Source organism: Symphalangus syndactylus, chromosome 5, assembly GCF_028878055.3.
Source record: "Symphalangus syndactylus isolate Jambi chromosome 5, NHGRI_mSymSyn1-v2.1_pri, whole genome shotgun sequence".
In the NCBI taxonomy this organism is placed as follows: Eukaryota; Metazoa; Chordata; class Mammalia; order Primates; family Hylobatidae; genus Symphalangus; species Symphalangus syndactylus.
This window is the reverse complement of record NC_072427.2, coordinates 53,532,051-53,546,364: the sequence shown is the minus strand read 5'-3', so window position 1 is coordinate 53,546,364 and position 14,314 is coordinate 53,532,051. Positions and strand designations below refer to the sequence as shown.

General features: G+C 40.2%; 1 protein-coding gene across 5 annotated transcripts in view; it reads left to right on the top strand.

The window, feature by feature from the left end:
• Positions 1 to 14,314, top strand: part of OCA2 (OCA2 melanosomal transmembrane protein) — a 335,403-nt gene that overhangs the window by 154,160 nt on the left and 166,929 nt on the right. For all 5 annotated transcript variants that reach the window (XR_010121073.1, XM_055278476.2, XM_055278475.2 and 2 more), the window contains one exon: positions 10,791 to 10,918. Coding sequence is in view for 4 of the 5 variants with exons in the window: in XM_055278476.2 (XP_055134451.1) it covers positions 10,791 to 10,918 (128 nt within the window). In the remaining variant the exon portion in view is untranslated. The remainder of the gene's footprint in view (positions 1 to 10,790; positions 10,919 to 14,314) is intronic.

Below are 14,314 nucleotides of genomic sequence, written 5' to 3'. Positions count from 1 at the left end.
ATCCATTTATTAGCTGTTTGACCTAGGAGTGGAATTGCAAGGTCATATGCAACTCTCTGTTGAACTTTTAGAAACTCTGCCTAACTGCTTTTCCAGAGCAGATGCACCTTTACATTCCCAGTGGTAATGTATGAGCGTTCTGATTTCTTCACACTTTCACCAGCACTTGTTATTGTGTGTGTCCTTGATTATGCTCATCATACCAGGCGTGAAGTGGTACTTCATTACAGCTTTGATTTGCATTTCCTAGTGATGAATGACATTGAGCATCTTTTCATGTGCTTATTGGCCATTTATGAAATGCTCTTTTACTAAATAACATGTGAACTTGTTTTTTCCATCTGTTTGAAAATTTCAGCTGTGATTTACAGTAATAACAGCCTTCTTTTGCTATGAAAGAGATTTGTTCCTGACTCTGGAGCATTTTTACCCATTTGAGTCTCCCTTCCTGAGCGTCATGCACACATATGAGGATGAGGAAGTCCAATGTCTCTCCTCTGGTTACTTAAAACCACAGCCTTGCCAGGAGCCTAGTGAAGCATTTCATAGGGTTGGTCATGATTCTTCACATGCGGGGATTCATGGTTGGTTGTGGTCTCCTTTTATTAGCTCCAAAATGTTTTGAATAATGCAGCCAATATCCTCCATTGAATACCCACAGGTTAATGAACTTGGGGTAGAGCAAATCCGTGTAATGACTGTTTCTCGCTTCATTTTTTATTCCAAATGGCTTGGATCACATAGGTCTGCATGTAACAGTAAGACTGCGAGATTTTTAAAAGGTTAGATAATTTTGACGGAGTACCACATTAGCTTTTAAACTGTGGATTTTTCAGAAATGTTAGTGGTCTCTATTTGAATAAAAATATCTGTGAGTTATGGGTGGGAGAGTTAGGTGTTAAATATGCATTCATCAAGAGAATTGTTAACACTCTCACATCAAATGATTACTACTTACAGTTTTTTCATTGGTCATTAACCTTAACATTCTACATTGTCTCAATATATATTAACATTTTTCTATGTAAATTATATTTTCCCCTTAGCATTAATAAGAAAGACAATCTTCATATTCGCTATAGAAAACCAAATCTGGAGAAATCACAGCTACAGATTTATTAGAAATATTGGGACCAAGAGATTCTTCTTTCAGGGCTCAGGATATCCCTAACTTTGCAGTCACAATGCTAAGAAGAGTTAGGTTGTGTCAACATTTTCACTTGCTTGTCTGAAGCTACACTGTGGTCACATTTAAATTCCTCAACATTAATAATCTGAAGAAGTATTTAAATAAATCATGAGAGAATAGTGCTGTGGCCATTCACTTCTCAAACTTTTAATAATAAAAAGCAGTTTTTCGGTGATGTTTATGATGTTCATTTGTGGAAATTAGGTGTTCCATTGCTAGTGAATGACACAGTTAATTGGAACAAAACTGAACAACCGAAAACATGACTGACCTAATTTTTCTTTCAACGTTTGCAAACAGACCAGATGACATATAGCCTATACATCTGATATTTTCTCATGCCGGATGTATCAGGATAGGATAGGCTTTGCTGGGTAAAACACTGGTCCTGCTGTCTTGGAAGCTTGACACAACCACAGTTTTTCTTACTGACATCTTCAGTGCTGGTCAGTAGAGTCCCTGCTGGACAGAGACACTGGCATTTTGTGATGCCACCGTATCAGCAGCAGCTTTCGGGATCATCTTGGCAACGAAGAGACAGGGGATAGAACTGACAGCTGCCTGTAAATGCCAGGTTAGGAATGTGTGTCTCATTTGCTCGTGGCCCAATGGCCGGGTTGGTCTGTAGCTTCACCTAACTACAGGGCTGGGAAACCTTCCTGGGGGTCCAGTAGGGAGAAGAGTGACAGATGTGGGGAGCTCTGACAAGCTACTAGTGAACCGATAAACAAAACACCTCCTACACGATTTGTTAAGGGTTTTACATGATATAATGTTTTATCTGGTACTTTAGAATACTACATAGTGGCCCACCAGTGGGGGTGACTAAAATCTGCTTGGATGTTGGTGAGCATGGAATGAATCAATCAGAAATGCATTTTATTTGGATTTTGAGGGGCCTGAGAAGAAAGGGGATTCAGTCCCAATGGCAAAGCTGTGTGATGTCCAAGAAGAGCTGGGTGTGTTTCTCAGGGTCAGGCTGCTCTGTGGCCCACCTCTCCAGGCTCCATCCACATGGAATGCAGCTCACTGCAGTTGTGCAGCCAGTGACCTGGGTGGTTCCCAAGAACCACAGGAAAACCTGCAATGAGGAGTAAATGTTACTTTCTGCAAGAAGACTCAAGTTGTGTGGCATTCTGAGAATTTGCATTCCTTGTTTAATGCAGATACTTGCGCTGCTTGTTCATTCACTTGTTGATCCGGTATTTCTGAGTGTGTTTTTACCCACTCCTCACTGTGAGAGGCACTGGGGATACCTGTGAATGAGGCACGATTCCTGACCATGTCTAATGCACCTGCAGCACTGACCTGCGTCTGTGATAACCTGATTCTTTAACAAAGCCCAAATGCACAAGTGCAAAATGAGAATTCTTCAACTGTATTTAGCATTATTTCTTTATGCTTAGTTATTCTTGTACAAGGATTTACTCATTGTAATGAATAAATGAGCATATGAAAAGGGGTTCAACCTCATAAGTCATCAGTAAAATGCAGAATTTAATCACAATGAGATGACATCATTTTAAGCACTCACAATTTTAATTCTACTCCATGATATCTAGGGAGCATAATATTCATATTTTACATATCACTGCATTTAATAGGCCCTGAGGGTACCAGAAGTTGAGTACAAATATTAGCAGAGTCTTGTTTGGAGTGGTGAATAATACTCATCATAAACATTGCCAACATTTCTATTAATTTTTTAAAAGTAGAGGTTAGAAAATCATTTGACATTGAGACCTAAAATAGTGAAAATAAAAATTAAGAAAGCATTAGTTATGGCTCCTTCCTTTCTTGCTGACATTTTCATGAGTTTGTCATAGATGTTCTAGTTCACATGAATTTTGACAATCAAGAATACGAAACTCCTCAGAGCCTGTTTGATTTTCAACATGTTTCAAAGATGCTTGAGACCACAGAACAGCTCCAATGTTCAGTTAAGCTCTGGTTGGTTCCCCCATGGCCTCAGCAAGGGTATGGATTTAGCTGAGAGACCCCTATGGTACCTTGGTGTGTGAGGCCAGTATAGCCGTCACAGGTCCATCATGGCAGTTGTATGTGAGCTGTCTTCTCCATGAGCCTGTGCAGTCCTCGGGGCAGAGCTCAGTCCAGTCCGCCACTCCCAAGGCCACAGAGACCATACCTGAGTGTACTCAGGGCATGTGCATCGATGCAGCTGTCAGTCCATCCTGGGAGCTCAGCCTGCCACTGTCTTTCTCTGACAATGTGAGTGCTTTAGAATGTGAGTGAGCTGGCATTCAGGGGACAGCCTGGGTAACTGGTACTTGTGTTTATCAAGGACAAAGATCCTACCTCTGTGTCTGTGTCTGTGTGTTCTCATTAGAGGTCTTCATATTTGGTGAAACTTACCAGCCTCTAAGCACAGTAACCCTTGAGTGTCCTGAAAGTTTTAGTTACTGGCATATTTGCAGGGCTGTACCATTCCCTGACCCTGCCATCACAATTTTCTCCCTTCCATTTTTGGAAGTGGGGTGGAATGCATACATTGAAACACTTTTACTGATGAAAAGCTGGAATCAGCCCACTTGGTCTAGCAAGCAATGAGCCTGGAGTCTTGCCTCTGCAAGTTGTGGGCAGAAGGGCTAGAATGCCCCCCAGTGAGACAGGTTGGATGCTTAGCTACCTCCTGACCCTCATCAGATCTTAGGTGGCACATCAGCTGAGGCAGGTGTGTATCTCCTTCCCCTCCTGCACAGCTACATGCACTTCCCTCCCCAATGTGCCCATTTGGCTTAAGAGGACCTAATCTCTGTAAGGTTCAGTGGCCTCTGTAAAATAGGGATCCTGCTGAATGTCTTCATCACATCATATTATGTCATCAAACATCTCCATGTGACTCAACTCCTTGTTTTGTTATGTAGCTTTATTGCAGCAATAACTGACTAACATACCTTACAGTCTATTCATGCATAACATGCAATCACTAGGGTAAGCTGGCCCATTTTCTTATTTACATTTGTGACTCAACTTTTTAAATTGGATATGAAAAGTGCTAATGGTAAAAGATTAGGTTGATAACTTTGACTATCTTAAAATTAGGAACTTGTGTCTCAAAATGTACTACTAAATGAGTGAAAAAGAAGCCACAGAGTGAAAAAAAGTGTGTGCAAAAGCATCCATTGTCACATTTGGAAATTATATCTAAAATATAAAAAGAACACCTATAGAGCAATAAGAAAAGACGGAACCCCCCAATAGAAAAATGGGTGGAATCTTAAGTAGACACTTCACAGAAGAAGATATTGAAATTACTGCAAGTGTTAGTAAACATATGAAAAGGTGTTCAACCTTGTAAGTCATGAGTAAAATGCAAAATTCAACCACAACGAGATGCCATTATATCCACACCTAAATGGTTAGAATAAAAGACTGACAGTACTAAGTGCTGAAAGATTGTGGAGCAGTAGGAAGTGTCATGCATTGCTGATAAGATTGTAAATTTGTACAGTGACTTTTGAAAATGAATTGACAGCATCTACTAAAGTTGAGAACAATGTGTATCTTCTGCTTAGTAATTTTGTTCATAGTGGTATGCCCAACAAAAATATGTACAATTGCACACCAAAAGACTCTCTGAAAATGCTCATAGCAGCCTATTTATAATAGCCCCAAACTGGAAACAACTCAAATATCAACCCCTAGAATGGACAAATGGTGGGACAGTCATATAGTGGTATACTATACAGAAATAAAAAATGAATGTATTACATGACTGAATCTCACAAACATGTTGGCCAAAAGAAAAATCTGACAGAAAAGAATATATGCTATATGATTCCATTTATAAAGAACTCAGAAACAGGCACATTTACTCTCTGGTTGTCAAGGGCAGAGCCTGACTGGCATCCTGGGGCATGGAACCTTTTGATGTGGTCTGCACAAATCAGCCTCTGCGGCAGAGAATGTGTGGGGGTGGTGAAGAGAGAGGGAGGGGAAAGTCAGCACCGTCCCCTGCCCCTGCACTGGCCTGTCCATATTGGTGGAAATCTTTATTTGAGGCAAAATGCTCAGAAATAGAATAATCTTTATTCTTTCCAACCTCAACTCTTTTAAATGACTCACTTGATGTAATCGTGGCATTTCCTAAGCCAGATTGGAAACCACACAGAAGCTTCCAGGTGTTGAAAGGAAGCCATTAGCTTCACTTCGAGCTTTGGTGTTGCAGCTACAGCCAGTATCTTGGGCAGTCACAGCCACTTTCTGGGTCTGGGAGGGAGAGGGCAGATCTGGAGCTCGATCTTCCTAGTTCTAAGCCTGTGTCCTGCAGCACACAGCAGGTGCCCATAAAAGCCACTGAGTGTTGGAGCTAGGCTTTAAAATTGCTGTGAGGATTGAATCAGGTAATACACACAGGCCTGAAGAGCAGTGCCTGGTGCACTATTGCATGAGATATGAACAAACAGTTCAGGCTGATGGCTAAGCAGTGCAGGAAGACACAAAGATTATAAAAAATGGCCTTACTTTTGCTGGATTTTAAAGGGAAACTAGAAAGAATGGGAGTTTTCTCTTGAGAGAAAGCCTGTGCAGTCTACATGATAATTGAGTGAGTAGTTAGATGCTCCCTCTTTCTGCTGCCGTAGCAACTGCCTGATGCATGGTGCTGTAACAGACCTTAACCCCCTGGTCACTCGGCTCCTTCCGACTTTCTAAGCCAGCTCATCCCATGTGCCCTGTCCTACTCACCCACTCAACTGTGGAGTAGGGGCTCCCCACAAGGAAGCACTGGGTTTGCACCCTGGAGGTTCAGTGCTTGGGTAAGTGAGAGCTAGAATTACCCCAGGAACAACCACAGTGTAGCTGTGCAACAGAAAGTCCTTGATTATTTGTGATCTCACTTGGTCTATTTCAGGCAGTTGATGGCCAGTACTCATGTACTACCTCATGAAAGGGCGGCATGCAGGGTGTTTTGTACCATATACAGTATGCACAGTCCATCTGTGGGTTTTCCTGTTTGGAAGGAAGAATATGAGATGAGTAACTGTTGAAATACTCTCTGGAGATGCATCCTGTGTGCCTCAAGGTACATAGGTTAGTTCATCTTAATTGATCAGGACAGTACTGCCTTTGGTCAAAGTCAGTTACACAATGTCCAGGGCAAGGAACATGTATGGTATGTCTTTTATAAAAGATGACAAGGTTTCAAATAGAACAAAATTAAGTTACATTTCTCAGTATATTCATCCAATCACACTGTGACAAGAGATTTGAAATAAATAAACCAGATCTGTTCATAATTAGCAAAATCATTCCATCAGAAGCCTGAGCACATCAGAGGAATGCAACGTGGCAGCATGGAAGGAAATTCTTGCAGACTGGGGATTGAATCCTGGCTTCACCCCAGCAAGCTGTGCAGCCTGGAGAAAACCAGTCCATCTTAGGGAGCCTCAGTTTCCCCCTGGGCTGGGGTGCTGAGAGATGCCCAGCAAATGCCTGTGTGTAGGAGGCTGCTGGGGGACTGGTAAAAGCCCTTTCCCACTTTCCTTTGAATCATGTTGCCCAGGGCTTTAGGAAAGAGGGAAAAGAGGCTCCTTTAGCTATTTGTTCGGCATGGAAACTTAACTCTGTTGGAGACACAGATGAAAGTACAGAGCCACTTATCTCAGATTTTTTGAGTTGAGAAATGGCAAAGCTCTTGGTGAGAGATTAATGCCCACTCGAGGAAAGGGTTTGATAGAAGCTCCACAGGATAAAGACAGGTCACGTAAATAGTGCTTTTTATCTGTATTCATCTCCACTCAACTGCATTTTTAATTTTTAGAAAAAGAGTCTCAATGACACATTGTTATAATTTGTAATAGAATGTGAAGCTGGAAACTGTGATGTTCCCGTCAGTGGCTTTTGCTTCCAGTACACTGTGGAAGAACCACTGCCTCACCCTTTCTCGGTGTCCCTGAGGAGCTGGGGCTGAGCAGAGCAGCCTGGAGCATTGCTCCCAGGGATCTGGGCTGCAGTAGAAGGTGCGGTCTGGACTCAGAGCAGGACCAGGCAATACCAAGCAGACGGGCTTATGCACCGGCAGCCTGATTAGTGCCGCTGCCTCTGCAGGCAGTGCGATTAAAAGTAAGAGGGAAATTGAGGTTTTGCAGGGACAAGGTCTTCATTCCATTGTAGGCTATTGCAGGGAATTTTTCTGACAAGACAAATCTCTGTGACTATGGAACCTTTTCTGAAGTTGGATGGATGAGTGCTATGGCAGGAGTTTTGGCTGAGGAAAGCTCAGGGCTTCACAATTGATAAGAGAAAGCAGAGCTATAAAAAGAGCCCTAAAGGACCTTCCAGCTTTTTGTCATGACTGAAATTTCTCTCAGAATCATGGAAAAGAACTTGTGTTCTTACTGACTTTTAGAGAGAGCTTCTTATTGCTATATAGCAGAGAAAACAAGTGATGCCATTTCTGGGGTCAAAAAGCTTTACCCAGGAGAAGTGAAATTGGAGCAATTATTTCTTAACTGAGAATTTAAAGAAAAGATGTGGTGATCTGTGTTAGAGGAGTGGTGAAGGAATCACCATCAGATGTGATGATCACATAAGCAAGTGTCTGTCTTCCGTACTGTGTGATAGGTGCCCTGGAGAATTCAAAGAAAAGTAACATTCTGGTTAGGAGACAAAGCTGACATAAGTAGAAATATTAGGCCACTGCAGCCTCTTTGCTGAGAAATCTCATTGACTTCTCCCTGTCTTAAAACTGGGGTCCCAACATTTTTGCATGATATAAAACGTGGTCTGCCCTTCACATGCTAAATGACAATGTCCTTCCCAACCCCATCTTCCTTTTTAAATGTTTCTGTTGTTTATAGGTCAGAAGCTCCTATATTGTTAAAATGTTAATTTTTCCCAAATTAATTCATACATACCTCTCTGCTTCAAAGGAGTCCACCCTGTAGTCCCTGATATTAATGGCCATATATGTTATATTACATCGCTAAGGAACTTTGCAGGTGGATTTAGGTTATAAACCTCCATAAAGGGAGATTTTTCTGGATTATCCAGGTAGATCCAATGTAATCATAAGGGCCCTTAAAAATAAAGTGAAAGATAGACGAGCCAGTTAGAGAGCTGTGACAGAAGAAGAGGCAGGAGAGATTTGAAGTGTGAGAGTGACACTGCTGGCTTTGAAGATGGAGGAATGGAGGCATGAGGCTGGGAATGTGGGTGCCTCTGGAAGCTCAGCATAGCTTTTGGGTGAAAGCCAGTAAGGAAACAGGGGCCTCAGTCTTACAGCTGCAGGGAACTGGATTATGTTAACACCTGAATGGGCAGAGAAACAAATCCTCCCCTAGAGCCTCCAGACAGGAACGCAGCCCTGCCAACACTGTGGCTGTGACTTCATGAGACTCTAAGCAGACATACTGCGTGAACCAGCATCCTCTGACCTATGAAAATCATGATATAATTGAAAACGAGTACACCTTTTTATATCTATAGAATCTATAGTCATGCCACTGATCTTATTCTTGATACTGGAAATTTTGTTTTCTCACTTGTTGTTCTATTCAGATAGGCTAAAAGTTGACTGATCTTACTGAGCTTTTGAAAGAACCAAGTTTTGGTATCATTGCTTTTCTCTAACATTTTTTCTGTTTTCTATTTCATTGATTTCTACTCCAGTCTTTATTATTTCTTTTCCTCTACTTATTTCGGGTTTCATTTGCTCTAACCAGTAAGGAAAAAAATAACCAGAGCATTTAAACAGAAACTTTATGAAAGAAGATATATGGATGTCAAATAAGTAAAAGATGCTCAGTGTCGGCTGGGCATGGTGGCTCATGCCTGTAATTCCAGCACTTTTGGAAGCCAAGGTGGGTGGATCACTTGAGGTCAGGAGTTCGTGACCAGCCTGGCCAACATGGTGAAATCCCGTCTCTACTGAAAATAAAAAAATTAGCTGGGCATGGTGGTGCACAATTGTAATCCCAGCTACTCAGGAGGCTGAGGCAGGAGCATCACTTGAACCTGGGAGATGGAGGTTGCAGTGAGCCGAGATTGCACCACTGCACTCCAGCCTGGGCCATAGAGCAAGACTCCATCTCAAAAAAAAAAAAAAAAAGATGCTCAGTGTCATTAGTTATGAGAGAAATGCAATTGGAAACCACAATAAGATCCCACTACACATCCATTGGAATGTCTAAAATCAGAAAGGCTGATCAAATGTTGGTGAAGATGTGGAAGAACTGGAATTCTCATACACTACTGGTGGGACTGTAAAATGATAAAATTATTTTGGAAAATAGTTTTGCAGTTTCCTAGAGCATAAATGTTCCATATAACATTGCATAGTATTAAGCTATCATATATCCAGCCATCTCATTCCTAGGTATTTAGCCAAGGGAACTGAAAGCATATATACATACAAAAACTTGTATATGAATGTTCATAGCATGTTTATTTGAAATAGCCAGACACTGGAAACAATCCACGTGTTCATCAATAGGTGAATGGTATGTACATTGTAATATATCCACACACTAGCATACTGCTACACATTAAAAAAGGATGAACTACTGACTCACAAACCAACAGTGAAGGATCTTTTTTTTTTGTTTTTGAGATGGAGTTTTGCTCTCGTTGCCCAGGCTGGAGTGCAATGGCGCGATCTCAGCTCACCACAACCTCTACCTCCCAGGTTCAAGCAATTCTCCTGCCTCAGCCTCCCAAGTAGCTGGGATTACAGGCATGTGCCACCACATCCGGCTAATTTTGTATTTTTAGTAGAGACGGAGTTTCTCCATGTTGGTCAGGATGGTCTCGAACTCCTGACCTCAGGTGATCTGCCTGCCTGGGCCTGCCAAAGTGCTGGGAATACAGGCGTGAGCCATCGGGCCCGGCCAACAGTGAAGGATCTTAACATGATTATGCTGAATATTAATTTTTTTCGTCTGGTTGATCTGTCTATTGAGAAACAGACAAAAATACAACTGGCGGGGCGTGGTGGCTCATGCCTATAATCCCAGCAGTTTAGGAGGCTGAGGTGGGCAGATCACTTGAGGGCAAGTGTTCGAGACCAGCCTGGTCAACATAGTGAAACCTCATCTCTACTAAAAATACAAAAAGTTAACTGGGTGTGGTGGTGCATGCCTGTAATCCCAGCTACTTGGGAAGCTGAGGCTCCCTATCTTGAGCCTGGGAGGTGGAGGTTGCAGTGAGCCGAACTGCAGCCCAGCCTGGGTGACAGAGCAAAACTATGTCTCAAAAAGACCCCCAAAACAACAACAACAAAAAACTATGGTGCAATTTACAGAAAACCTGCATTTATAGAAAATTTAAGCCAATCTATAGTGAAAGAAAAGAGATGAATGGTTTACTGGGAGTGTGGGGGTTGACAAGAGGAGCTAGAGGAGGTGCAAGAACATAGGCATGAATAAACTTCTAGGGTCAATGAGCATGTTCATTATCTTGATTACAGTGTTGGTTTCATGAGTATACACATAACCAAATAGAAATTATATGCGTTTTACATATATGCAGTTTGTAGTATGACAATTATTCTTGATAAAGAAAAAGGCAACCAGAGGATAAAAAAATGAATCGGTGTGTTAACAGTGGAACTATATCTCTATGTCTATTTACTTATTTTCAGGATGGATTGCTATTCTGGGTGCCATCTGGTTGCTAATTTTAGCTGATATTCATGATTTTGAGATAATTCTACACAGAGTGGAATGGGCAACCCTTCTGTTTTTTGCAGCGCTCTTTGTTCTGATGGAGGTAAGATTTTAGTACTTTTGCTATATGGCATTTTACCCAATTTTTGTATTTCATGTTTTATTTGGTGAATGAAGAAAGCCTACATCTATTAATCTTTCCTTATATTCTCTAAGTGGAAAACAATGAAGGTTGTAATTGGACTATTTTAAGTTAACCAGCTTTACCTTAGCCATTGAGAGATTTCTGACAGCACTGCATATTTGCTTTTTTTCTTGAATTATCTTTGTGGTTTGTAAACTCATTCTAATTTCATTTTCTATAAAATATAATTTACTAGAAGTTGAGTTTGGAGCTAAGTTACTTATAACAGCAAGTTTATGAGGTAGTATGACCTTGATGATCTGTTTCATTTTGTGTGATATTTGAGTAACATTTCTGTTATCACGGAAAAGACTACATCAGTAATATGTATTGTTTCCGTTACAATTGTTGTCACAAAATTACTCACAAAATCTTGAGACTTCATTTATAAATTTGTGTCCTCCTCAAACAGGAAGGTTTACTAACACAGAAAGATACTACTCTTCAAACCATTCCCCCAGCACCACTTCTTTGCATTTCTTCAATTTAACATGTAACGTGCTTTCTTTTTCATTAAGCTAGAAATATTTTCTAATTTTCCACATAATTTCTTTTTTTGACTTACGGGTTATTTCAAAATATGTTTTGAAGGCTCTAAATATTTGTGGATTGCCCACTTTTCTTTATGTTTTCGACTTTTAATTCAGTTCTGGTCACAGGACATATGTTGCACAATTGCAGTCCTTTTAATTTTATTAAGCCTTGTTTTACAGTCTAGCATTTGATCTGTCTTGGAGAATATTCTACTTGTGATGTGTATTCTGCTGCTGTTTTGTGGAGCATTCTATGAGTGTCAGATTTGTCTTGCTTGTTAACAGTTCTGTTTGTCTCTTGCACATTATTAGTGATATTCTGTGAAACTGTTCTATCAGTTATTGAGAGTGGGGTATTGCAGTCTTCAACTATTTTGTTGGATTGGGTATTTTTCCTTTCAAGTGTGTCAGCTTTTGCTTCATGTATCTTGAGGATCGGTTATTAAGTGTATATACTTTTATAATTATTACATCATCCAAATGAATTGAACTTTATCATTACTAAATGTCTCTTTTTCTCTGGTAATATTTTTGTCTTAGGGTCTATTTGCCTGATACTGGCATAGCCACTTCAGCCCACTTTTGTTTACTGTTTGCATGAATTATCATTTTAAAAATGATAAAATCTAGCCTGACAATTTCTACATTTTAATTGAAATATTCAATCCACTCCCATTTAATACAGTTATTCATATGCTTGGCTTCGTGTCTGCTACTTTACTATTTTCACTATCTCTCATATCTTTTTTCCTCTCTTTATCTTTTACTGCTTTCTTACTGTGTTAAATTGTATTTTATTGTATACTAATTCTCTTCTTTGTTTCTATTTTTAAAACTGTGTTTTTGAGTTATTTTATTATTGATTGCTGTAAGGGTTAAACTGTACATCTTAGTTTAATAGATCTGTGCTGGATTAATACTAACTTATCTCATGGAAAATACAGACACCGTGTTCCAGTATAGTTCCATTTATTCTCCCTTGTTTGTGCTTTGATGGTCACATATGTTGTACTTCTATGATCTATGCCTAACATATATAATAGTTTTATCATTTCAATTATTTTATGCAATGTATTTTATATTACGAGAAAAAAGAAAAATGATAAAAAAGACATACAATTGACCCTTGAACAACATGGATTTGAACTGCATGGGTCTACTTATATGGAGATCTTTTTCAATAAATGTATGGGAAATTTTTTTGGAGATTTGTGTTAATTTGAAAAAACAGAGATGAACTGCATAGCTTAGAAATATTGAAAAAAATTAAGTCAAAGTTAGATATGTCACATAGACCAATGGAACAGAACAGAGAGCCCAGAAATAAGGTCGTACACCTATGACCAATCTGATCTTCGACAAAGCTGACCAAAACAAGCAGTGAGGAAGGCACTCTCTACTCAATAAATGGTGCTGGGAGAACTGGCTACCCACATGCAGAAGATTGAAATCAGACTCCTTCCTTATACCATGTACAAAAATCAACTCAAGATGGATTAAAGACTTAAATGTAAACCCCAAACTATAAAACCCTGGAAGACAATCTAGGCAATACCATTCTGCACATAGGCATGGGCAAAGATTTCATGACAAAGGTGCCAAAAGCAATTGCAACAAAAACAAAAATTGACAAATAGTATCTATTAAACTAAAGAGCTTCTGCACAGCAAAAGGAACTATCAACAGAGTAAACAGGCAATCTACAGAATGGGAAAAAAATTTAGCAAATTATGCATCTCTGACAAAGGTTTAATAGGAACCAATGTCTATAAGGAACTTAAACGAATTTACAAGAAAATGAAACCAAACAGCTGCATTAAAAAGTGAGCAAAGGACATGAATGCTTTCAAAAGAAGACATATATGCAGCCAATAAACGTATGATAAAAGCTCAATATCACCGATCATTAGAGAAATGTAAATCAAAACTACAATGCAATGCCATCTCACACCAGTCATGTAGCTATTACTAAAGAGTCAACAAATAACACATGCTAATGAAGTTGCAGAGAAAAGGGATCACTTATACACTGCTGGCAGGAGTGTAAATTAGTTCAACCATTGTAGAAAGCAGTGTGGCGATTCTTTAAAGAGCTAAAAACTGAATTGCCATTTGACTCAGGAAATCCCATTACTGGGTATATACCAAAAGGAATATAAATTCTTGTATTGTAAAGACATATGCACATGTGTGTTCGTTGCAGCATTATTCATCATAGCAAAGACATGGAATCTATCTAAATGTCCTTCAGTGGTAGACTGGATAAAGAAAAGTGGTACATATACACATGGAACACTATGCAGCCATTAAAAAGAATGAGGTAATATCTTTTGCAGAAACATGGTTGGAGCCAGAGGCCATTATCTTTAGCAAACTAACACAGGAACAGAAAACCAAATACCACATGTTTTCACTTATAAGTGGGAGCTGAATGATGAGAACATGGACACAAAGAGGGGAACAACAGACACTGGGGCCTACTGGAGGATGAAAGGTGGGAGGAGGGAGAGGTTCTGGGAAAAATAAGTAATGGGTGCTAGGCTTAATACCTGGGTGAAGGCCAGGCGCGGTGAAGGCCCAGCACTTTGGGAGGCCGAGGTGGGCGGATCACGAGGTCAGCAGATCGAGACCATGGTGAAACCCTGTCTCTACTAAAAATACAAAAAAAAAAAATTAGCTGGGCGTGGTGGCGGGCGCCTGTAGTCCCAGCTACTCGGAGAGGCTGAGGCAGGAGAATGGCGGGAACCCGGGAGGCGGAGCTTGCAGTGAGCCGAGATCGCGC